General features: G+C 44.5%; 2 protein-coding genes and 1 pseudogene across 2 annotated transcripts; all 3 read left to right on the top strand.

Moving 5' to 3' along the window:
- The first annotated feature begins 960 nt into the window (after window positions 1-960).
- vir (VIR_N domain-containing protein) lies at window positions 961-7,177 on the top strand. The gene is made up of 4 exons (XM_065229279.1): window positions 961-1,166; window positions 1,232-5,403; window positions 5,470-6,320; window positions 6,388-7,177. The coding sequence occupies exons 1-4, from the start codon at window positions 1,107-1,109 to the stop codon at window positions 6,861-6,863; spliced, it is 5,559 nt and encodes a 1,852-aa protein (XP_065085351.1). The 5' UTR covers window positions 961-1,106; the 3' UTR covers window positions 6,864-7,177.
- A 2,012-nt stretch (window positions 7,178-9,189) lies between these two features.
- On the top strand, window positions 9,190-13,317 carry LOC135707520 (uncharacterized). The gene is made up of 3 exons (XM_065229363.1): window positions 9,190-9,287; window positions 12,065-12,950; window positions 13,006-13,317. The coding sequence occupies exons 1-3, from the start codon at window positions 9,190-9,192 to the stop codon at window positions 13,315-13,317; spliced, it is 1,296 nt and encodes a 431-aa protein (XP_065085435.1).
- A 1,008-nt stretch (window positions 13,318-14,325) lies between these two features.
- Window positions 14,326-20,343, top strand: LOC135707519 (pineapple eye protein-like; annotated as a pseudogene).
- Window positions 20,344-26,523: the final 6,180 nt, after the last annotated feature.

The raw sequence follows: 26,523 nt of genomic DNA, 5'->3' as shown, positions 1-26,523 counted from the left end.
AGGTATCATCCAAGCCATTTGTGGAATAGTTCAATCATTTGGATTATCGTTCGTTTATGGTATTTTTTATTAGGGTTTTCCTTAGATCCTAAAAAATAAATGCGCAGACATCATGATAATGCAACGTAAATTTGCACTTTTATTAGCTATTCCGCACTTTTGAGGAGTACAGTAAGAAATGCAAAAAACAATATTTAAATTAAACAAATAGGGGAATTTACGTATTCTCGGCAACCTAAGCAGCGACCTTCTTTCTATAGCCTTTTTCTCTAAGGAACGCACACATATGCAGTATTGGTTTGTTTACAATCTATTGCTGCCAGCTGCTCTAACAATTTCAGTCGAAAGAATTGTCAAAAACTGTTTTGAAACGCTTTTACAAGCTCCAATCTTCTCTAGTGAGAGCGAGTATTGTCGGCAACCAGTTTTTCTTCGGCAACCGTTCCATTTGAACTGCATGTAAATCTGCTGTTCTATTATCGGCAACTCGAAATCAGCTACAATTTGTAGTGCGTGTGTTTCATTTCAAGAAAACCTTGCTAGATTGCTTTTTCTTAGTGGTAAAAATATAGTCAAATTGAAGCTGAAAGCATAAAGAATCGTTTGCATGCATTCAGCGAAGTGTTTTCGTAAGAAAATCCAGGAAAATATTGTTTCAATTTGGGTTGCCGAAAATAGTCTGTCATGCCGAAGCCGTCATTTCCCCTAATAAAACATAATATTTATAAAATATAAAAATTTTCATGTTTCACGTTAAATTTACGAAAGAAGTCCTTTTCCGAATTTAATTAATTAATTTAGCTTTATTTAGGAGGCTTTCAGCCTTAGGCTGGTTCGCCTCCGCCTTTTCCGAATTTACTCCACGGTACCGCTGCAACAAACTGCCATCTTGCGATGGTCACCCGTTCGATACTGTCAAAGTGTCAAACCACCGCCAAGCGAGGAGAGTCGTTTGTTCTGTTTTCTCAACTTGGCTGATTTTACCGGACGTGTCCGCCGTGCTGAGTGGAAAAATCGTAAATTTGAGTGTGAAAACTTACATTTTCCAAACCAATTTATAGTGCAGAAGTTGCGCCTCATCTCGGAGCATAGTTAGCTGCCAGAAAATGGACGAGGAAGTCGTGGAATTGTTGTTTTTCGACACCTTTTCCCATGACACCTACGAGGTATGTGATTTTTGATTTTCTCACTCGGTAGGGGTGGTCATTTCGGCGTTTGTTTTCCGTTTTAGAAACTCAACCTGGACTTGGTGCAGTTCCCGAAGCCGGTGTACATCACTGAGGTGCGCATCATTCCGCTGGGTGCCCGAGTGCAGGCAGACTTCCCGGGCGGTGTCCGGCTGGGAGCGACCAATCCGTCTCAGTTTAAGATCGAACTGTTTGTGAATGATCTGGGAAAGCCAGGGGCGCCGACGTTCGAGTGTTTGGGCGATTTCGAGTACAATCAGAACAATTGTATTCATTTAGAATGTGGCAAACCGGACGACGGGACCAGGAGGATTCCAACGGACGGGCTGGTGCTGAAGGGTTTCTATACGACGATTACTCTGGCGGTGTATGGAATTTTGACGGCGAATATTGCGGACCCGATTGTGTCGCCACGGGAGACGACGCCGCTGCCCGAACCTCCTGTGGAAATTGTAGTGGGTGATGTACCGGGAGGGATTGGCGAGCCGGTTCTAGTGGGACAGGAATGGCCGGAAGAGCCGCCACCGGCGACGGTACCGACGGAGGTATTTGTGCAGAAGGAGTATCCGGAACCGGATGGGGAGGATATTCCGAAGGACCCTAGGCCGTACGCGAGAAGAGTGGCTGCGGCAGCAGTTGTGGCTAGTCCAGCAGAACCCAGTTCGCCCAAGATGATGGAGTGCGAGGTGGTGGATAAGCGTGGCAAAAGGGTTTCGCGTTCGACGGAACGGCAGATGCATTACGAGCCGGGGGTAAGATCGCGCGGAAGAAGTCATGAGTATTCGCGTTCCCCGAGCTTGTGCAAGGATTACGTGGTCGGGGCTGCCCCGGCTCCGAAGCGCGAGTGGTCTAGAAGTCCGGACTATGGGAATAGATCGAGAAGAATTCGGAGCAGTTCGTACGATCGGGTTAGGCGAGGATCGTCGTATGATTTGGAGAAGGATGACCGTCGGCGGCCAAGGTCGCCTATCGATTCGCCGAGGAGACCACGCTCACCGGATCCGATGGATTCGTCCAACGATTACGAAGAGGATGATTTCAGACACGGTGGTGCCCCAGGAGGGCATGGCAAATACGAGAAGAGAACGGTTGAAGGTAGGATTAAGGCGGCTGTTGCGGGAGTTACCGGTAGTCCAACATCAGCGTTGGCTACTCCGGTTGCGTCTCCGGCGTTGATACCGGATGAGGATGCCCTGTCGGGTACGGAGCAGTTTGAACCGATTCTCAGTGATGAGGAAATTACCGAGGATTACGACTACGACATGGATTACGATTTGGCGGACGAGTACTACAAGAGCTTCAATCCGTTTGTGGCGGTACTGAAGAAGTTCGTACCGGAAGAGGGGCTGGATGGAAATCCAGCCGTGATTAAGCATTTAGAGAATCTGCTGAAGAACATCAAGTACAGTGGAAAAGCGACGGCAGATTTTGGCGGAGAGACGGGAGACTTTAAGGAAGGCTTCGTCGATTACACCGAACAGTGCGTGCAGTTATTGAATCAGATCTTCGTGCTGGAGGAATGCAGGGCAAAGTTCGAGAAGACGATGGGTGGGTGGATTGAGACGAAGAGCAATGGGGTTCAAATTTTGCTGAACTGCATCAAACTGGGTCTGGACGTGGATCGAGCTATGACACAACCGCAGCCTGCCTACAAGTTGCGCCACATGAAGGCCGGTATTCGCCTAACAGAGTTCCTCGGATCAACGGATGTTTTCATCAAGGTGATCCTCGAGCAGGAAGATTTCAACATTTTCGATAAGCTACTCGGTTTGTATTCCCAGAGCTACATGGCCATGTCGATCAAGCTAATGATCATTCGATCGATTTACGCCTGCCTGGACACGAAACGCGGCTTGGATTACTTTTTGAGTCCAGAATACAACGGCTACCAGATATTGCTGGATTTGATTCAGGAAAATCCCTCAACCCGAATCAGTTTCGCTTTGAAATCGCTGCTGAAGAAGATTAACATTTACGAGAATTTAGATCTGGTCCGGAGCACCGTTTCGGACATGTATGCCACGCGTAATCAACCGGATTTCAAACCGGATCCGTCGATGGTTTCCATCTTGGAGAATTGCTTTGCCGAGTTGACAACCGCTCTCTCCTGGGACGCCATTGCCTTCAGCCAACCGAAACGCTTCCTCCCAATTTCTGCCAAGTTCGCAATCCACAAGGACATCAAATCTTCGTTGACCGCGAACCGGAGCTTCGTGGCGTTCTTCAACGTGCACAAGCTTATGGAAACGATCATTTTGTTGCTGGAAATGAAACTGCCCTGTTCATCGCTGATCGGGGCTGTTTACGACCTGCTGGCAGCGCTGCTCAAGAAGCAACAAAAGCTGCACTACTTTGCCGATCACATCGACTCGGTGAATATCCTGTTGAAGATTCTCTTCCAGCACTGCCCAATGAACGATGAGGCCCACCCGGAGGATCTCCTGCACGATCTGACTCGCGGACAGCTGCTGGGTTTGGAGATGGCCTATAAGCTGCAGACGGTATACTATCTGGATGCGATCGGCCACACCAAGAACGATTTGGACAAACTGGTCGAACATCTGCAGGGTTTGTTCTACTTGGTCAACAGTTTCGGAAAGCGCTACGTCGTGGAGGTGATCTGCATGGAGGAAAACATGAAGATTTTCCTGGATCTGATCGAAAGCGAAAAGCGTGCGCTGATGAAAGACGGATCGCCCGGGGTTAAGCACAAATCGCCGGCCCTGAGCTACAGCGTTGATCTGGTGGACTGCGCCGTCCGTCATTGCAACAACGTGGGTTATCTGGTGAAGCATGGTGAGGCTTTGTTGAATTTAGCGAAGCAGCACGAGCAATTCGAGTCCTCGGTTAGTGCCATGCTGCAGGAAATGGCAGTCTACTTGAAACCGCTAGAGATTCATGAGTTGTTCGCCAACGAAAACATCAACCCGCTGGTGGAACTGATGACGCGAAGCCTGGAGTTCATAACGACCTTTCCCGGGGATCTGATTATGGCGTTGAGACTCTTGCGCTTCCTCGGCATCCCGGAATACGATGGCCAAGGTCAACCCAGTCACGTAGAACTCAAGTACAAGTATACGATCCTGCAGTTGTACTCGGCGGACGGTAAGACTCTGTTGATTTCTATCCTGGAAAAGCTCAATACCTATTTTGATCAACCGGCGATCCACGCCTCGAGTCTCGCCAGCATGCAGGGCATCCTGCTGACCCAGATCCTAGCCCCGTTGATCCAAATTCTGCGCAAGGTTATGACCTACTTGATCGAATGTCGCAACACCGAGTTCAAGGACCTTACCGTAATCGAACCTCTGCTGCGCACCTACGCTCTGATGCAAAGCGTCCCCCCGACTGCAACAGCCATCAACGACGCCCGCGAAATCCAGAAGGACATCATCAAAATCCTTCTGGCCTTCACCCAACCGACCCCCATGGACGGTCTCGATACCAATAACATCCACAAGAGTCTCTGGACCCAGATGATCGGTGAACTGATCAAGTTCATCCTGTACGGCCCGAACTACTTCATTCCGGGACTGCTAGTCTTCTCCGAGCTACTACCACTCCCTCTGCCGATTCAATGCCGTCAGGAGTTGACCCCCGTGGAAATCAGCAAGCTGGTCAAGGAACGCCAACTTTGGTCCGCTCATCTGCACCCGCAGAGTCCGGCCATCACCGAGATGATCCAAACCATCTGTCCTTCCAGCTACACACCGCTGTTGGTCATCTTTAGCCGAGTCTGCCTTCAACTGTCCGATCTCGCTCCCAACATGACCCTACTCATTTCGAAGGCCATCACCGATCTCATCATACAGGAACCACTGCTCCCGGGCAACCTGGCCAGCACTTCCCATGCCCGGTTGTTCAGCTTCCTCGGCAGTCTCGTGTGTCACGCCTCAGTCAAGGTGTCCGTCCTATCGATCCTCTCCGGCCGTATCATGGAACTGATGACCAACATTCTGCTCAACCCGGGGCAGACCCCGGCCCATCAGCAAACGCAGGAAAACATCTACATGGTGTTCCAGAATCTGCTGGATTCGGAATTCGCCATGATGTTCGGCAACATTGCTCCGCTGATGCAGCTGGCCTGTTCGCTGCCACCGAAGGAGATCATCGAAAGTTGCTGCGGCACGATCGTGGAGAACATTTCCAGCGAGGAAATCGGTCCGGGCGTTCTGGCCGCTGCCGTCAGGACCATGCTGCTGCTGACGGAACATGAGTGAGTGTTATTTTTTTATGCCTTCTAATGTGTATCACTCAAATTTCCCACCCATTTTCCACACAGCATCACTCTAACCACCCTCATCGGGGCAATGGACAAACGCAAGGACGCCATCCTGTCAATCGTGCAAAAGTTTGCCGACAAAGCCCGTGACAATCCGGACAACTACCGTCAGATCTTTGTCCTGCTCGGCGAATTTTGGCGCTCGCTTGTCATGATCGACGAAACATCGCTGGTCGGATTTAACCTTCCGAAGCGAAGCATCAAACTTACCTCCGAACAACTGGCAGCGTTCGTGTTCCGTCCAAAGGAACGCAAGGAAGCTAGCCAAGAGCCACCAGCCCCGACGGTGGAAACGGATTGCACCGGGCTGTTGAAGGATCTATTGCTGACCTTCAAATCCGAACCGAAACCGATCGAACCGGTCGAAGCGGAGGTGGAAGAAGGTTCTCAACCGGTTCCACCCGTCGTAATCGTTCCTCCGGATACTCTGGAGGAGAATCTGCTCTACCTGTTGGAACAGCTGAAGGACGTCGTTTCCGGCACAGAATGCCAGTTCGAGTTCGGCGTCATGGAACCGCTACCGCAAGCGGAGGGCATCGTCACGCAGTACGCCTCCCGTAGTGTGTTCATCGTTAGCGAGGAGTTTGAGGATCAGCTGAAGGCGAGCTACTGGCTGAGTTTCTCGCCCTGTGAGGACGACTTGGAACGGGAGCAAATTCCTTGCGACTTGAACGAACTGGCCAAGAGCTGCCTGGCCGTGGACATAAACTTGACGTCGGATTGCAAGCGGCTGTTGCATTTGTCTGCTTCGCCCCATTCGAATCGTGATCGCGTGGCGACTGCACCGTGCTTCCGGACCAGGCGCGTCGAAGTCGAACCAAGCACTGGCCGACCGGAGAAGAAAATTTTCGGTAAGATACGATTGAATTTTGGTTCCATGAGATAATTTTCTAATTGTATATCTATTTTTCCACGCAGCTACCCCTCTGCGAGGTCGTGGTTTTACCCGTGCGCCGATCACTCGCAGCGATTTGTTCCGCTCGCGACCGCCAAACACCTCTCGTCCACCGTCGCTACATGTGGATGACTTTTTGGCGCTGGAAACCTGCGGAGCGCAACCGACGGGTCCTACTGGGTACAACAAACTGTCCCGGGACATCATCACCATCCGCGGTAGCGGCCGGGGACGTGGACGAACATTTTCGGATCGTGGTCGCTCGGGATCCGGTTCCGGTTGGGGTCAGGGAGGCGGCGGCGGTGGCGGTGGCGGAAGCGGTTGGTCCGGTGGGCACGATGGCCCCTCCGGATCGGGAAGCGGTAAGCACTTTGGAGGTGGCGGTCACAGTCACTATCGGGAGCAATCGCAGAACCACTTCGGGGCGCCACATGTTCGGTCCCGTTCCGGTCGTGGCTTCAGCCGCTACGGCGGAAGGCCCTATTCACGGCCAATTTAAGAGGTAGGTAATTTGCATCATGTTGTTGTCGTCGTCATGTTTTCGTGAGTTAGCGCGGTAAATGTGGGATAGGTTTGGGCTTGGAATCTTGATTGCGCGAGCCGGTAGACAACAATTGTTAATAGGGACCGTTTTTCAGACGGTAATTACGATTTTTGATATTATTATTGCCCATCTAGCTGCTACCCGCTGCTCTGAAACATGCGCATCAACATAGAGTGGATGTTTTAATGATTTGGACTAGGCCTACACATAATTGAATACAAATTTTCTCTAACACATTAGGTCATATGAAGAAAATAGTTTACTCACTCCGTAAGAAAAGCACGGGAAAGGAAATTGAACTCTTTTTATTCAAATGGCCTATTGACTTAAATATTTCGAATAAAGTGTTTAATGCATAAGATATTTTCAACTAGTTAGGACAAAAAAGAAATTCTATTTTATAACAATCCTAGAGCGATGGGATGCTAATTATGAATTACAACCAGACGACTACGAACAAAGGATAAATCTCGCGTAACTTTTCAAAAGGTCCAAAGTAACAAATGCAAACAAATCGAGTTTATTGATGCAAACTATCACTTTTCTTTCATTACATGTGATGCAAAAACAGCCATCCTAATATCTTTCTCTTTTTTATTTAATCAGAGTTCTGAAAATTGTCCAATGTACAGATTCGCATTATGAGTGCTTGACTGATACTTCAGACTTTTGACCCATCTGACGTCTGAAGTGACAAAACCATCAAAACAATACAAATCTGTACTTCGGTCTTTTGCAGATTACTGCATATTTTCGAATGTTTTTAACGTTTTCATTGGAATTCAGCGACTATTTGCACAAATAATCAGCATTCGAGATCAGAGACAAACCAGCCAACGGCTGAAAGTCTCTATATTAAAGAAATCAATCAAATCAATCAATCAGCTTTCGAGATAAAATGCACGCATTCGACTTGCTGCTTGGTACGTACTTTCAATATTTTTACCTTAAAAAGGGTCTGATCGAAGTGATTACTTTTAGCCGCAGCAGATAAATTAGAGAAAGAGGAAGAGGAAGCAGTCAACGGGAATCGAGGAAGGCTAATCTGAGTCGTGTCGCTTTGAAGGATATTTCAAATTACTCTTCAAACGCTGACTGCTGCAGACGTCTGCCTTCCGTAAGAAACAGTAACGGTAGGTTTGCAAAACTTCATATATTTAACTATGCCCCCAATTCTCATGACACATTTTCTTTTTTTTTAAAGTTATTTCTGAGAGCGACAAACCCAGCTATACCGGTGTTACCGTCGAGCTTCCGAGGTGCTTGCTCCTAGCTCTACCGGTCACCATCGAGCTTCAGAGATTCTTGATCTACGTGCAAAAAATATTGAATCACAGAATGTTTCACCTGACCTGATACCCGAAAAACATCTTGAAAACCACGAATCGCCTCTAAATGATTCGCTTAACACTACCAAGCATCATGTTCTACGGCATGATCATGATGGATACTGTAAATAAGAGAAATTTGGAGCCAAAGTTGATGTTGATCAATTTAGACACCCGAGTCTGATTGGTAATAATATGAAGCAGTCTGAACCAGCATCTGATGATGATTTTTCGGATTGCAAAGGCCTCAAAATCCAATATCAATCTGAATAAGAAATTAACCAGTAATAGACCCCCATACGGTAGTAGAAAATACACAACTTAACAGCAGCAGTGACAATGTCGCACATTTCCAGGGTTAGTTGTTTATAAACAGTTGCTACCGCGTCGTCAGCGATGCGCGCTGGCTTAACTAGGTGCTTCGCGAAAGGTCAAAGTAAACATTGGTGAGTAAGCATTCTACATAGCCGTTCCTACCGCGAGGAGCATTAATTCTTGTTAAAAAAAACAGACACCGACTTTCCAAGAGAAAAACTATCTGTCTCGCTTTATATGTACATACTGGAGAAAAACTATTGTGTAGAGTTTAAGTAACAAATTCATGTATAAAAGGTTTCGAATAATAAAGAATCGGGGCAGTTGTTCTGATGAGTTTATTATCCGAGGTTTGCTAGGTGCGGACGAGCACAGTTCCAACCTCAGGATAACTGATTCATCAAAGAGCTCTTTCCATACAGTAGAAATGGAATTGCACTGTCTTTCATTTTACGGAGAAAGAAAGACCACGCGAGTTGTTGCTCTACGTTGGGCACTTCAACACGGGAGTGAAACATGGATGCGCAACGGAGTATGGGCGCTTCAGGATGATCAAAATGATCCAGAATGGTTTCCAGACGGTGACGCAAGTCTGTTGAATGACTTATCGATTTTTGAATATTTCGAAACATTCAAAAATGATCGCTTATCCGACCATGAAACTGGAATATCATCTGCTGGAGAAGATCAAGCAAATGAACACACAGACGGCGAAGAACCTAAACAAAAAAGCAAAGTAAAGGTACGGAAGAGCAACAACATCCTCAAACAAAAAGGGCTTTCATACAGACGAACGGATGGAAGCGTTGTAAGATGCTGTGACAAATTTTCTGAACCGGTCCGAAAGAAACTGCTAACTACGCTTCTTGAATTGACTCAAAATCAGTTCTTGTCCAGTCACATGAGCGTTATAAATACGGTTCGTCCGAAGGTAATAACATAGTCTTTTTACAGGATTGTTTGTATTACGTATACACTTATGAATCATTTTGCATTAATTCCTTTAGGTTCTTGTTTCAAGACGTACCCGGTCTCGAATTTATCGACAACCTGGCGTTGGAGGTCCCGTTAAAGTCTGCAAACGAATGTTTATCGCTACGTTTGACCTGAAGGATAGAAAAGTTCGTAGTCTCGCTGATAAACTTGTTTTGGGACAAGGAATTGCTGCAGATTATAAGCGGAAGAACAATTGTTCCCGAAGAAAAATTAGTCCAGAGCATGCCGACTACGTCCTCAAACATATCAAGTCTTTTCCAGCTGAAGAAAGTCTTTACGCTCGTGAGAAATCGTCTCGACTCTCCTTGTCGTCTGATTTGACCATTCAGCGCATGTATGAGCTTTACCAAGACCAGTGTGGAGAAGACAATCTCATTCCAGTCCATTATAATACTTATCGGCTTGCCTTCAAGTCCCTAGATCTCAAATTTAGAAAGCCAAAAATTGATACATGCAACGCATGTGATACCTTCAAAATCGAGCTTCAGGTAGAGACAGATGAGGAAAAGCGACAGCAGACAATCGCACGGAAGGAGGCACATCAGCAAGCGGCTCAACGCATCTATGACGAGAAAAAAGCTGATCGACAGCAGGCGGATCAGGATATGTCGGTGCGAACAATTTCTTTCGACCTTCAGAAGCAACTTGCTACACCTTATCTCACATGCGGTCGAGCATTTTATAGCCGACAACTTTATACATATAACCTTAGGGTATATGAGACCCAGATAGGTGCAAATATTCCGGTATGTTACATTTGGGACGAAACGCGTGCAAAACGGGGATCGAGAGAAATCGGATCTTGCTTGTGGCATTATTTGAAAGGGCTACCGGCATGCGTGGAGGAAGTTATTATGTACAGTGACAGATGCGCTGGACAAAATAACAACCGTATAGTTCTTTTTCTTATGGCTTACGTTGTAGAATTGGCAGCATCTGAAGGGCGAAATCTGACAATATGCCATAAGTTTATGGCTACGGGTCATAGCCACATGGAATGTGATACGATTCACTCGGCAATAGAACGGGCCAAAAAAAGGACGCAGACTAACATCGAAACCCCTCAGGACTGGAGTTTGTTTATTGCTTCCATTCGACGGTCTCCTCCAATTGTCGTGAAAGATATGAAGCATAAGGATTTTTTTTTTCGATTTGTTGGCTCTGGATGCCAGATACACGATTCCAAAGTTCACCACATCGAATGAGCCATTCAGATTTAAAGATGCTAGAGTGTTCTGCTGTTCCTCTGATTCACCTGGCTTGGTGAAGTTCAAAAACGATGTTGTTGAAGAAAATTTTCGTTTTATCCAACTATTTTCATCGAAGACTGGAAGATTTGGGGACATTCAGCTGAACCCTATATTAACAACCCCTATCCAACTACCCACTGCCAAACAAAAAGATCTACGCCGTCTGCTGCCATTTGTCGCTCAGAAATGGTATTATGAAGCATTCCTTAAGACCTTGGCTCCTCCTGGACGTGGGACAAAACCAAAAAACACGGTGAGTGAAAACTTCGACGCCGATTTGGATCCGGCAGATAGTGATTGATTAATCCTATGCCCATTAATTTAAGACAGTCGTGTAGTTATGGGTAGTAATTACGTGGCAAGTGTCATCTGTATCATCGGTATTGAAAATAAAGTTAATTAAAGTACAACACTGTTCTTTTTTCGTTTTACAATCATAGATTTGAATGGAAAACACAATCAGAGGTTTACCACTTTACTTCAAACTTTAATACACAGACAAACAGACATAACACTCGCAAGTTGTTCATCGAACAAGCATTTAACGGTCAATTTAAAAATATCGTAGTTGGTAGTACCACCACCTGTGGCGCGCATAGTCAATTCCCTTGCGTTTGACGTTTACACACTACCGCCATCTGTTCTGCGTACTACCCACCATAGGATACTCAACAGATGGCAGTAATGATTTAGCGACGATGTTCTACAGTGATATTATTGATTAATCATGGTTAAAAGTTTGATCCAAATTGTTCCATTTTAAAACAATTTAAAAAAAAACAATCTTTTGAACTTTAACTTCGGTTTTCTCAAACTGACGCAATTGTTAGATAGGTCCTTTTGAAAAGTTACCCGAGAAATATTTATGTTGGTGGAAGTACCTATTGCGGATTTCACACCTGATTAGACTCCTGCGCTAAAAATAAGTACACAGTAATATTTTCGCACTGGTCATAAAAGTTAAATATGGAGCTTCTCAATGCTTTCTAAAGCTTTAATTCAGCAGTGTAGCTTGCTAGTAATGTTCTAAAGCTGTTACTGCTTTCAAATAAGTCATTTTTAAATGTTCTGGCATGTGCGAAAATATTACTGTGCAATTATTTTTTGCACAGGAGTCTAATTTGGTGCAAAATGCGCAATAAACCAATAACACAAATATTCATCCGAATTCCCAATTTATGTTATTGGTTCGTACATAAATTACGTCCGCGTATAGCAGGTCCGCGTATAGCAGGTCCGCGTATAGCAGATTCGATTATTTCGACAGTGTCGATACAGTGGAAGAGGCAGTCAAGCTAGCGCAGGAGCACCGTTTGGTACATCAAAAGGCAGGCTTCGAGATCCGAAACTGGGTGTCCAACTCGCCAGAAGTTCTTCGGAATCTGGGAGAGACGAAATCGGCCGTACCGGTGCACTTCTACCGGGATCAGCAAACTTCCAAGGACCGAGTTCTGGGGACAATCTGGGATCCAGACCTGGACGAATTTTCTTTGTTGGCGTACCTGTATGAGGGAAAACGGCCGAAGAAAAGGCTTGTCGCAAATTGTGTAATGGGTTTCTTCGACCTGCTCGGACTATTGTCGCCATTCAACATTTACGGCAACATTATCATCCAGCATCTGTGGCGTTCCAACTGTGACTGGGACCAGGACATCGATGTCAGGTGCTGCGAGCTGTGGACCAGTCTGTTGCCAGAGGTGGAAGCCAAACGAATTCCACGTTGCTATCTCGGTGGTGCAAGGCGCGTCAAAATCGATTCGCTGGAAATTCACATCTTCACCGATGCCAGCGAACACGCGTACGGATGCGTGGCGTATTTGCGAGCGGTGGTAAACGGCATTGTTCAGTGCAGTCTGATGATGTCAATTCCTCGTCTGGAGCGGTTCTGGATGGATTCTCGCATAGTGTGTAGTTGGTTGAATTCCGACCAACATCGCTACAAGCAATTCGCTACATTTCGGGTCGGTGAAATCCAAGAGCTCACGAAAGTTGCGGACTGGCGATGGGTGCCAACCATGCTCAACATAGCAGACGTATTGACGAAGTGGGTGCAAGGCCCGCCTCTTCAAAGCGATGGAGTATGGTTCCAAGGACCGGATTTCAGTGGCCATCGAAAGAACCAACGTTTGAAGAAACCGAGGAGGAGGCACGAGGTTCTGTGTTGTTCCGCGAGGTGATCGACGTTGAAGCGATTTCTCGTTGGACAAGACTCTTGCGAGTGACGGCTACCGTGGAGCTGCGCTTCATTGTCAACTGGCGTTGTATTATGCGGCAGTGCAGGTACCACTTGGGCAGGCCGAAACCATCATGTGGCGGCAGGTACAGTGGGACAGTTTCTCTGATGAAATGAGCATGCTGTCGAACAATCTGCAGCGCCAGCCGGGTCAACCGCTGGAGAAGATTAGGAAGAGCAGTTGCATCTACAAGAGTTCACCGGTACTTGACGACAAAGGCGTGCTGCGTATGGACGGTAGACTGGCGACTTCTGGGGAGAGTTCCTTCGACAAAAGCATCCGATAATCTTGTCCCGATCCCACGAAATTACGCAGAAACTGATCCAGTATTATCAGGAAGAGTTCGGTCACTCAAATTCGGAGACGGTGTTCAACGAAATGAGACAGAGGTTCCAGATTCCCAAGATGCGCCTATCGATCCAGAATGTGGTGAAGAGGCGTGTATGGTGCAAAGTGAACAAATTCCGTCCAAGATCTCCAAGGAAGGCTCCCCTACCAGTTGAAAGAGTCACTTCGCATCTACGGCCCTTTAGCTCCGCTCCGTGGGCATTGATTACCTGTGTCCGGTGGAAGTAGCGATCGGTCGACAAAAAGAGAAGCGTTAAGGCTTGTGCTCGAAAAAAATGCACCATTTTTATCCGTGTGCAACTTTTTTATCCGTGGGTAAAAATTGATGAAAATCTGGGTATAACTAGTTTGGAGTGAATTGTTTACATGTGCAAAATCGGTTCAGTGGTTATTGAGACGTCATCGAAACAAGAAGAAAATCGCCGGAGAATTTTGCGCGCCGTCTTGGCAAATCCGACTGCGACCATGAGATGGATCGGAAGACAGCTGGGAATCACCCATACAACTGTGTCTCGGGTGGTAAAATCGTTTAAGGAGTCCCAGATGACCGAGCGGCGGGCTGGAAGTGGAAGAAAATCGAAGACAGCTGACCCTGTGAAGGCGCGGAAGGTATTGGATTATTCCAAGCATTAGCCGATCCTTTCGATTCGCGACGCGACTCTGAAGGCAAAGTTTTCCACCTGGTTCGTTCAGCAAACCATGAAACGAGCTGGCCTTCGTGTATTCAAGGTCCGGAAGACATCGAACCGGCGTGAACAATAAAACACGGCGGCCAAATCCCGCGCAAGGAAGCTGTATCGAGAGTGGTTAACGAAACCGATGTGTGTGGTTATGGATGACGAAACCTACATCAAGGCAGACGCAAAGCAGATACCGGGGCTGGAGTTCTACGTTGCCAAATCACGGTTTGATGTTCCGGAAGACATAAGGAAGAAGAACGGTCGAAATGGTTCGACAAGCAGAAGCCGCTAAACGAGGGCGATTTGGTGGCGGTAACCAAGGGTTCGGATGGACGAATCCGACTGGTGGACGTGAGGACCGCTGATGGCAAAGTTCAAAGACGTGGGGTGGTGAACCTAGCGGTGTTGGAGATTCAATAAATCCGAATTTCAACCATTACCTGATGCTCCGGGCTGGGGTGTTGCAACACCGCAGAGGTGAAACTGGCAATACTGCATGGTGGTACGACAAATTGAGTGCTGCTGTTAAATTTTGATAAATAGAGATGGGATAAATAAACAAGATGATAGAAGTAGTAGTAGCAACAATCAATACGAAACTAACGATTTTAAATTGGCTCACTACTTGACTAGCCTATTGGTCCCAAGCAAACGATTAACGTACCCCATTCTAGTCGAAATTCTACTACTACAAAATGTTTGTTTTGATTCGCTATGAAAGTTTGACAGATAAAATTAGGGGTTCGTGGATTTTCCTATGTTTCGAGGGGTGAATCGATTAGCTTGGGACCGAAGATAGTACCAGAGCTGAGCCAAAAACTTGAGCACTTTTCTTCGGGACCTACTGGTCTTAGAGTTACCTTAGACAGTTCCGAAGCGCAGCTAGATTCGATTTCAAGCAAGTTGGATGTGCTGTTGGAATGCCTACCGGGTCCGAGGACTCCAGAGCAGCTGCACTCGATAGATTGAACAAAGTATGCTGGACTAGATGCAGGACTTGCTGGAATAGTTGATCGAACGATTGGATGGGAAATTTCCGGGAAGTATGCTGGCAGTGTATGACAGAATTTGTAGCATTTTCGCACTTGATTCCAATCACATTTTCATCACGGATGCTGACCCGGACATGCTCGGTCAGAATAGAGAATCTATCCTAAACGAACACCAGTCTCAATCAACCCCAGATAACCTAGCCGGGCATAGCGCGCCCCTTTCGAAGTTATCTCCGGATCTAAATTTCGAAAATAAAACGAACTCCTTTGTAAGCGGCAGTTAGCTGAGCGGATCGTCTGCGAACGCACAACTGGCAAAACCCGTCGAGCCCAGTCCACAATCACTAAGCCACGAACGTCGGTCGGATCTTTAATAAACAACAAACGAATGTAAATATCAGACGTAAAAAATCCTGGCAGGGGTGCCAAAAATAATAGAAAATATATCTTTTCATGTGGCAGAAGGGTGTTTGATTGTGTCAAGGTGTGTTTTTGCTGTGCTAAAGTGGGTGTGTTTCTAGTATAAAAAAATAAGCGGTTGTATCATAGAGGTAACTCTAAGACTAGAAGGTCCCGAAGAAACGTGCTCAACTTTTTGGCTCAGCTCTGGTACTCTCTTCGGTCCCAAGCTTATCGATGCACCCCTCGAAACATGGGAAAATCCACAAACCCCTCATTTTAGCTGTCAAACTTTCATAGCGAATCAAAACAAACATTGTGTAGTACTAGAATTTTGACTAGAATAGGGTACGTCAATCGAATTGCTTGGGATCAATAGGCTAGTCAAGTAGTGAGCCAATTTTAAATCGTTAGTTTCCATCGGTTGGTAATGCTATTAAGGTGTCAACACAGATGAGGCTGGCGAGCTGTATGTTGTTTGGAACAAGGGTGACGCGCTTAGCATAGATGGCCTACAGTGACTCACAACGAGCAACTGAATCCGATCAGTAACGGTGTGGCTTCTTCATCCTTCTTCGCTGAATGGACGCTCATGTGGGTTGCTTGCGGTCAGCCTTTCGTTGTGTACTGGAGACCGAATGTTCAACGCCACGCACCGAAAGCACTGTTGCTGCTGATGATGATAACCACCGAACGGACACAACCACACACGGTGATTGAATAAGCACCGTTCGGCGAGACCAGATGGAAATCGATTTTGAAACCTGTGTTAGAGAAAACGCTTCTGGCAGGCAATCGGTGATAATTTTGATCACCATTGCAACAGTTGGACATTTATGCAATTGTTACCTATTGAAAACTGATAAAGTGTTCATTTTAAAAGATTCGTAGAAAAATTTCCAATCGATTGGCTTGTTTAGAATTAAAATCCATCTGCTATTTACAGAGTTATATAGTATGTGGTCAAAACCTGACCACTTTTCGTATCACGGTCGATTTTGGTTTTTTGAAATTGCACCCCCGAAAGACGTAATCCTACGTTAAAACATGGAAAACTCGCATTTCTCGATCTTCTTATCATCAGAGAATCGTCATCATCTTCTTCTTTGGAATACGAAGTTTATAAGAAACAAACCAGCACCAAAAGAGTTATCACCTATACTTCCAACCATTCGTTCCAGCAAAAATGGCCGCCTTCCTTCACATGATTCATCGGATGCATAGTCTTCCACTCAGCGAAACAGGAAAGGTTAAGGAATTGCAGTACATCTTCGAAACAGTGAGACTCAACGGATACAAGGTGACCACAATCCAGGCAATCATCGATAAAAAAGCGAAAATTCTACAAAGGAGATTATTTACAACCCTCACCGCAGCATCTGAACCCTTGAAACGAGTGTCAGTTCCATTTGATCAAGATATTACTTGTAAGCTTAAAAAATCGGATTAGATTTAGTTTTCACCAGTAGACATAACCAGTTAAAATCTTTGTTAGGATCCACTAAAGACCCAGTAGATGTTTTAGGTAAAGCTGGGGTATATAAAATTAGCTGTAATCATTATAAAAAAGTTTATATAGGACAAACCAAGAAAACTTTACCAACTAGATTTAAAGAACATACAGTTGTGTTCAATAAAATAGCAGTGCCATATCATGCTTGAGTACTTCATTCATAATTCATGTATGCGTTACTGATTTAAGCAACCAATCATGTATATGCTCACTAGTGACATCTCATGTTAATATGAGATACTGCTTGTAGCGTTACGATTTCCCTTTGTTGACATTTTGATTTGAACCTGTTGCAACGTCCATTTTAAGCTGCTCAAAAAAATAGCAGTAGTGATTGTTTCTAGCTAAATTTTATTTTCATCCATATTTTATGAAAGTTTTTCTACGTTAAATCAGTCAGTGAGTATGCAAAATCATAATATGGGATTGAAAATGTGTCACTTTTATTTCTAATATAGCATAATGGGCCGTGGAAAGCACAAACGAAGTGACAGACGGAGCGGCTCGAAATTTGGTTTGACGCACTTACATTTGAAATTTTCAAGTGTACCTCACGGCAACACTATCTACTCATATCTACTAGCTTAAAGTAGTTGATGCTATTGGGGCACCGCCTGTTATCTCTTTTTCTCTAACGAAAATTGAAAGGGAGAGCCTGTTGTCAAACTGCATGTCACTATGTTGTGTTCATTGTTATCTGCACTTCTTTTGTATAATGAAAGACCTTAGGCCAAAATGATTAGGAGTAAACACATCGGGTTAACATTTGCTTACAAGTAAACGATGTTGAGCTGTCAATGACTCGCGCTTTTTGGCGGCAATTGTTGCTAAAGATTTCATCAGTCGGTGCTCCTAACCAAAGCCATGGTCATTCGCGACCGAGAAGATATCGTTGTTGGACGCCAAACAGGACCCGCCCGTAAAAAAATCCAATAAAAATACAATGATTTTGAATGGAGATTTTTGTTGATTATCATAAAATCAAAACGAAAATCATAGTATATGAGAAATGTACAGTAAAAAAGGGGGGTTGTTAAGCATCTTAACAATAAAAAAAAACTGATTTTTCTCGAACAAATTTGATTTCATCAAATTAATTTTCATTGAGAATTGTATCTTTTAAAACGAAATTTATTTTTTCACCCGTCCAATAATTTAACAATAAATTTATAATGTGCCCGAAATTCAACCGTAAAAATCATTGTAATTTCGTTATTTTATTATAATTATTTTTTTTTCGGGTGGCCATACTCGGTATGCATTTGCTCCTCCGTAGAGGAACTGAAAGCTCTCGACGAGGGCGATCTGAAGAAGGAAAATTTACTCCAAAATCATGCCGAAATCCATCGAATCGATCGACGTGCTGAAGGTGAGATGGTGAGAATGAAGGAGGATCGGATGAAACCAATTTTGTTCAATTTATTATTTATTTCGGCTAAAGATGCTGTATGTCACGCGTTTGAGCATGATTGCGGTACGATGCTCTATTCTGGACCGGGCTACTAGACGTGGCAAAACTAGTCATTATACCTGCTACGTGTACCTTGTTACCTTAAGACGAGGAGGGAATCTTCGGATTCATGGAGGAGGACATCAGAAATGAGGAAGCTTGTATCCGAGGACAAAGGTGTTACATCTGCAAGGAACGGTATGCAAACGTTTGGTGTTGCGCGAAGAAGTGCTTCCGTTCATTCCATACGCTTTGTGGGATGCAGAATGAGTGCCTGTCGCATTACGTGGAAACGTTCCAGTCGTGGTGCGATAAGCACGTAGCGCTGGTGGATAAGGTGAAACACTCCGAGACCGAAGCCTGTGGGATTTGCTACGATGATATGGGACCGTACAGGAAGCTGGAATCGATTCGTGACCCGTGCTGTCAGAATGGCTGGTTCCATCGGAGCTACGTGGCACAGTTTGCCCAATCGGCGAGGTACTTTTTCAATTGCCCTTTGGCAACAAGGACGACTTTAGTCAGCAGATCCATCAGCGTGGCATTTATATTCCGGAAAATTAAGCGAAGCGGCGGAGGTGGGTGAATCGGTATTTGAATACTGAATATTTTATTTTAATTGTTCGAGGGATGCCTCGTGGGAGCTGGAACCGAATGTATTCAACGATCAGTTGGAACGTCCTTCGGAGTGTGACGCTGAAGAGTGTCGCTGTCGGTATGGGCGAGATTACGACGATTGCAAGCGTTGGGATCTGATCCTTTGTGCAACGTGCGGTTCGACTTGTCGCCAAGATCAGTGCATGGAGATTTCCTCGAAGAACTATGTTTTCACCTTTTGTCGTCCGATTGTCCGAAAGACGCCGGAAGCGGTTTTGAAGCTAGCCGAGGCTTCCCGAAGAGTGGAAGCAGCAAGATGGGGGAAGCCGGTAACGATAGCAGAGAGGGGAGTTCTAGGGGCCGATCTAGTGGCAGACGTCAGATTGAATCGGATGATTCAGATTCTGAAGAGTCAGTTGCATTGACGACCAAACGCAAATCTCAGAAAAGACGAACCGCAATAGACAGTGACGACAGCGATTCCGATCTGGTTTCTACACGAAAGAAACCAACGTCGAAATGACGGCTGTCCACGTCATCATCTAGTTCTTCCTCGTTCGTTTCTTCGAAGCGAAGAAATCAGTCTGGAGCAACTGGTCAAGAAGATTCCACTGCCACGAGGAACTTCCGTCGAAAAATTACTTCGAGTCAAACCGGTCGTAAGGCTCGAGAAGCTCAGCTCGGAAAAGATCAAATCGTTGACTTCTTCGGAGAATGAAGACGAAGCATCCTCCGCCGGATTGTCGACCGTGTTCGATTTCAACTATCGTGTGAAGTTAAACAAAAAGCAGGGCCGAAAATCGATGGTGGAATTGCAGCCGATCAAACAGGTCATCCGCTCCGACACGAACACGCTAACGGATGCCTCGGTGGAGATCGTGCGTCCCAAGACGTCTGCCCAGAAATCTTTTGGAAAGCAGTTCAAACTGAAGCTTTTTGGGTCGCAAACCGTCACACGAAAACGTTCCACCAGCGAGTCTGATCCGGAGTACGTTACAGCGAAGAAAAGTTGATTTAATTTTAATGACGAACTTGCAGAATTTTCCAGCACTAGTGCACTAAGCAGGTCTTTCCCACGGCGCAATAGATTACTGCCAACGGTGCCACCTCAAGCGGAAATGCGATTCGAGACCGGGTTGACGTTGATGCTCAAAAGTGAGAAAATGTTCCGGATTTCTCTACCCATGCGAATGTCAGCTGGTATCACACTGCTTACAGGTACTGAGGGAGAACCTTCCAAAACTTCTAGTGTTTGGACTGGTGGTATGGCACAAAGAATGCACAATGCACCACGAACCGACGGAGAATCGTATGTGCTGTGATCAATGTGATTGGTGAGGCAGAAGGAAACAAGCCAGCACTTGTATTACCACGACGTTCTTATGCATAATCTAGTGTGACGAAACGTTGGATCATGCGTAAGAACACCGTGAGAACGACAGAGTCGACTACATTCCTTCTGCCGCACCTATAGTAACGCACACGGCTCCCGCGCTGACTGTTCCTTACTTTCTCACTCTAATCAATATTTCCTTCGATGAGTGAGAAAACAGCACCCCGTCAACACGAGCAAGGACACGAGTTGCCAGATCATTGCACACAAAACCAACTTGAATTAATTCAAAACAAAAATACTAGCGAACCTGGCGGTGAGGGGCGGAAGGTGGACTAAAATTCTATTACAGAGAACCACATTATTTTAATTCATTTCTTCGGAGAAAGTCGTCTGTAACTTCGTTTGTGGTGGTACTGTTTACGTGGACTTAGTCGATTTTTTCTTGGGTGGATTTTCTCGATAATTTTTCAGACTGCAGTGAGATGTAAACCACATTTCTGAAATGTTCACGAGCAAAATCCTTGCAATGCGCTGTTCCTCGACAATTTCAAGTTAAAATTCGGAAATTTTAGAATTTTTTTTTCGAAAAAACGACTAAGTGCTTGTAAACAGTACCACTGAACTGTCAAAAAGGTTCAGCCGGTTAACACTGAGTTCATTCGTGACGTCACGCTGCAGTACCTAATACCCGTAGTCCCAGGAAGGTACCGCTGTTGACAAAACGTCATGTTGTAAATCGCATGAAGTTTGCTAAACTCCATGTCGACTGGTCCAGAGAAAAATGGCGAAAAATTTTTTGTCTGATGAGTTCAAAATAGTGCTATTTGGGACAAAAGGTCGTCGTCAATATGTAAGACGTCCACCTGGCACGGAATACCCACCACAGTATACGGTTAAGACAGTAAAACGGAGCTCGGAGCAAAAATTATGGTTTGGGGATGCTTTTCCTACTATAGTGTTGGACCGGTATATCATATACCTGGCATTATTGATCAACATGGGTACATCACAATCCTTGATTAAGTAATGCTGCCTTATGCTGAGGAGGAGATCCCGCTGAAATGGGTATTCCAGCAGGACAACGATCCAAAACACAAGTAAACGTGCTAAGACATGGTTTCAAGCGGAGAAGATTGTGGTTATGGAGTGGCCAGCGCAATCTCCTGACCTCAATCCAATTGAAAACCTGTGGGGAGATGTCAAATACGCAGTTTCTGAAGTCAAGCCGAAAAATGTGGAAGAGTTGTGATCGGTAGTTCGCGATTCCTGGGCCGCAATACCTGTCTCTCGAGGTCAAGCATTTGTGGAACGATGCGTGGCCGTTATAACAAACAACCAACGGTTATGCTACAAAGTACTGAAGTGTAATCGTACGTTGAAAGAAGTTTATAACCGATTATCGTTGTATTTATGGTTTCCTAGTGTTGAACTGCTATACTGTTATTATTTTGAACACTGACTATTTTGAAGGTACTAAAATTCTGATAACAAATAAATTAATTCTTTAAAATGAAACCCTGTGTCAGTGTATTAAAACTTCTTGTAAATGTTGACTTTGAAATAATTTAATGCATAAACTTGGAATTATTCCACTTTGTATTTGTTTAACCAACCACTGCTATTATTTTGAACACTACTGTATAGCGGAGGTTAATAAGGCCAAAAAGCAAGAGAAAAAAGGCCTAACGTATGACTTCAAATCAAAGTTTGCAGAACACATCTTCACAAAGGACCACCAATTGTTGACTGAGAACATAACGATATTACGAACCGTATCTACGCCATGGAAATTGAATGTTGCAGAGAGTCTCGAGATAAAAAAACAACGGAATTCAACTTTACTCAACAGGTATCAAGCAAATACACACACATTTCTTGTCAAGTTACTACCTAGGACTGTACAGGAGATTAGATTTAAGTTTACCTAAAAATTGCGATGTTTTCTTCAGTCTAGTATTAGTACAAGTCTTCCCATTGTAGACGAAATACGCGTATCTGTCAAGGATAAGTGGAATTAAATGAAAATTACTAATCCTTCGCTCTCTCTTCATCCAGGTATTCCACTAAGACGCCCACATCCATCAGGATTTGTGGATTCTCACCAATCGTTCTCCCCCTTAAACTGACCATATCACCTACTTCAGATTGTTATGTTAGCATAGATTTCATTCTCCCGTTAGCCGTAAATCAGTGGGTTCAGAAAACGATCAATTAATTGCTGCGTAAGTGCTCCATGAAACACTGTCTAAACACAACCCTCTGCTAGTTAAATGGTGTATTATCCATATTATTAAATTTCAACTACAACCGCACAACCTTCAACTCTATTCAAATCTGCACCAACATATTTGACGAGCCCACTTAAGAGTGTTGCAATCATCCGAAATGATATTTAGTTCATTGAAATGAAACCGACCGATGCGATGGATGATGATTTCCAACTTCGGCACATCACGAAGAAACAGAAGAAGGAACTGCAGCGAAGAAGTTACTATGGAAAAGGCTTGGCCCCTAAGCGGCACCCATCGTGTAAGCATCCACTTACCCAGCCTTGCTACACTGCGCCGTTCCGAGGATTGCTAGTATTAGATAGATAGGTACCTACTTTAACTCAAACAGAAGAAAATGAATGATGGTACTATTGGATGATGCACGAACGAAGCCCACTAAAGAGCTTCGGTCACAAAATAGACGAGAGCATATATTGAAACAAACATGTACAGCAATTCCATAATTGCGACATTATTTCTTTTTACCAACAACGTCGTCCGTCCGTCCGTTCGTCCATCCATCCCTGCTATCATGTCAAGCGGTGGAAGATGGTGGAACAGAGCGCACATGCATGCGGACGAGTGACCGCGATCGTTTCGTCGTTCCATCATCATCTGGGACAACGGTGCGCGATCGGAGGGTGACACAACGAGTGGACCAATAAGAATATAACGCGCTTATAATTCAATCAAAAGTGCTCTTTCAGGAAACGTATTATTCAATCAGCGGAGGCAAATTATGTAGCTTGTAGGTATGGATGTAATGGTGCCGCAAAAGGCGACGACGAAGACGGCGAGCTGTTTGTGTGTTGCCCTGGGATACCCTCGCGGAAAGAAGGAACGATCTCCTCTATGATGCTGCCTGAGGAATGGACCAGAGATCCAGGTCGGAATCAGTGTCAATTGAAGTCAAGTGTTGTGTTGTACTCCACTCATGGGATTGGGGTGTAAGCGCGCAGATTCATGTGCTACACCGTGTGGGTATTGTTTCGAATTGGAGGATCGGAATTGAGCGTAATCCAATTTACGAGCTAAATTAAAACGAATAAATATAAGACACCGTTGAAATTAGCCTTAATTTATGCAAAGCAATCAAAAGTCGAGAGGATTTAGACTCGTCTTTTCCGATCATCATTGGACTCTTTCTCGTATAATATAAACACAATTAAAATTCATCACTTTCTAATTTGCCCCTAAAAGCATAACTGTCCCATATGAATAAGAAATCAAGCAGAGATGGGACAGTTATGCTTTTATGGGCAGCAGTGGAGCATACCCTTTTTTTTGTAACGATTCAAACAATCAACAGGATGTTGTGCGATAACAAGCGTCGATTTGGGTATCGTAAATGTTATCCCAATTCCGGTAGTAACAAAACGAATCGTAAATAAGTTACGTATAGACCATTCTGCGTTGTTTAAAAGACACATTTTCGTAAGCCTTTCCCCTCCTCTTTGTTTCCTATAATGATGCCCCAAACCCGGCCCGGCTATAACCAAGAAGATCACCATCAGCGCTCGCTGCCGCGCAACACAACCACCGTCATCATCGTCGTTTAATATCAAAATGAAGAGGCGCAGCGCCGCATTCAAGCATAATAGCGCAGCGTTATAAGGTAACCTCTCCCCCCAATGCGTTTGGAAACCGGGAGGGACTGCGGTCGGAGGGGAAAATAAAACAAACGAAAACAAATAACCCAAGTTGATGATGATCATCAGCGACAGAGCGGCGGCAGCGGCGGTTTCAACTTCGACTTTGTGGAAAAAGTCAAACGATCACTACTGGCATCAGCAGCAGCACTGGACTGTTGTAGGTCGGGGCTGAGTAGAGAAAATGTTTACCAAGTACAACATTATTTAAATGATCGCATTGAAGGATTGAATAAAATGTAGATGAACGATCAGCACCCGCAGTGAAGTGCTGCAATTGTGTAGTGCATCGAAAGTTATAATTTACTAATTGAAATCGATAGATGCTGATAGACGTCCCGGGTGGGAGTTCAGCCCGGGTCAGCCACAAGTTCGATTCGGCCTTGTCTGCCTACCTATGAATCAATTCAATAATCCTTTCTATAGGAGGCACCGCTACATCATCTCTGCGAATGGGTTAAAGCGAATCCGCCACAAAAACAGGTTATATGCAAATGGGAATAACTTTGGATCCATGGATCCCAATGAAATCACGATGGATTAACGTAAGTTGTCAGTTTTGATTTAACAGTGGCGCCACCTTCCTATGGGCAAAAAGTTATTCAAAAAAATATGTATGGAGATTTGAACATTTTTCCAAAATATTTCGATTTTAGAAGTGAAAACAGGAAAACCTATTTGGTGGCCAGGTCGATAACAATTAATGCTACTACTTGTATCAGTTTCGATTTTTTGGACCACCCTAACATGGAAATGATCACCCTAAAAACAAAAAAAAACGGGTCTAATATCTTGCGCTAAGAAAAAAAAAAAAATTCACTAAATGAGTTAGGTAAATTAGTATTTATTGTCAAACTAAACCTTCGCTCAATTCGCTCCTGCTACTTCAAAATTAAAAAAATAACCATCAAGTTTCTACAGACACCTCAAACGCCCTGCTGTTGCAGATCAAACTCCAAAAAATGGTAGGAGATCTGTCATCCTTTACGTTCATCTGCTACTTAAAAGTCGAGTCAAACGCCGTGTTGTTGCAGATCAGCCTTGTACCATAGAGGTAACTCTAAGACTAGAAGGTCCCAAAGAAACGTGCTCAACTTTTTGGCTCAGTTCTGGTACCAACCGATGGAAAGAAACGATTTTAAATTGGCTCACTACTTGACTAGCCTATTGGTCCCAAGCAAACGATTAACGTACCCCATTCTAGTCGAAATTCTACAACTACACAATGTTTGTTTTGATTCGCTATGCAAGTTTGACAGATAAACTGAGGGGTTCGTGGATTTTCCAATGTTTCGAGGGGTGCATCGATTAGCTAGGGACCGAACAGAGTACCAGAGCTGAGCCAAAAAGTTGAGCACGTTTCTTCGGGACCTTCTGGTCTTAGTTACCTCTATGGTATCATTCGTTAGTGATTCGTGATATAGTATTCCGGGATATATTGTTGCTGCTTATTTATCACATTCTAGACACACTGGCGGTGTTGCTATTTATGTCAAAGAATCAGTTCAATTCAACCTTCGTACCAACGAAGTTATTGATGGCAACTGGTTCTTGGGCATTACAGTTGTACGTGGCATGAAGATGGGTAATTATGGTGTTTTATATCATTCTCCCAGTTCTAGTGACCAGCGTTTTGTTGAAGTTTTAGAGAACTGGCTTGAGATATTTCTTGATTCTAGTAAATTAAATATATTGGCTGGTGATTTTAATGTTAACTGGCGTGATAACCATAATTCGAATCATTTGAAGCGTTTAGCTGAGTTTTTTAATTTAAAGCAAACGGTAAATGAGTATACGCGTATTTCCAGGCACAGTAGAACCTCTATGGTAGAACTTTAATTGACCACGTTTATTCCAATTTTGATTCCATTTGTTCAGTTACGGATACTGATTTGAAAATAACCGATCATGAGACTTTAGTGATTAATGTCTTAGACCATGTTAACGATAACGATAATTTTGTAAAATTGAAGTGCTGGAGGAAATATTCGATGCAAGCTGTTTCGAATCTTGTTGAGAGAAGCCTAGATTTTCCATTCGCGGCCGGTAACTTAGATGAATCTACAGCTGTTCCTAATAACGCTTTGAAAACGTGTACCAATCAACTAGTTGAGCAAAAGTTTGTTTCTTTGAAAAACTCGAACAGCTGGTACAATTTGAATCTTTTGCGTCTTAAACGGAAAAGGGACAAATGGAACAAAAAGTTTTGTAGATCTAATAATGACAATCATTGGACTAGGTACACCAATCGCGCGTAA

This window comes from Ochlerotatus camptorhynchus, unplaced genomic scaffold (assembly GCF_037179485.1).
Source record: "Ochlerotatus camptorhynchus isolate MF236.1 unplaced genomic scaffold, CSIRO-AGI_Acam_v1.1 ptg000313l, whole genome shotgun sequence".
Taxonomy (NCBI): Eukaryota; Metazoa; Arthropoda; class Insecta; order Diptera; family Culicidae; genus Ochlerotatus; species Ochlerotatus camptorhynchus.
This window is presented reverse-complemented; position numbering and strand designations above follow the sequence as displayed.

Bases quoted from the DNA above. Each gene is read 5' to 3' on its own strand.
- LOC135707520 (XM_065229363.1), top strand. From the start codon at position 9,190: ATGATCGCTTATCCGACCATGAAACTGGAATATCATCTGCTGGAGAAG. The intron at 9,288-12,064 runs GTAAAGGTACGG...TTATTTCGACAG, and splicing joins AACCTAAACAAAAAAGCAAA to TGTCGATACAGTGGAAGAGG. The intron at 12,951-13,005 runs GTTCTGTGTTGT...TCGTTGGACAAG, and splicing joins AACCGAGGAGGAGGCACGAG to ACTCTTGCGAGTGACGGCTA.
- vir (XM_065229279.1), top strand. From the start codon at position 1,107: ATGGACGAGGAAGTCGTGGAATTGTTGTTTTTCGACACCTTTTCCCAT. The intron at 5,404-5,469 runs GTGAGTGTTATT...TTTTCCACACAG, and splicing joins CTGCTGCTGACGGAACATGA to CATCACTCTAACCACCCTCA. The intron at 6,321-6,387 runs GTAAGATACGAT...TTTTCCACGCAG, and splicing joins ACCGGAGAAGAAAATTTTCG to CTACCCCTCTGCGAGGTCGT.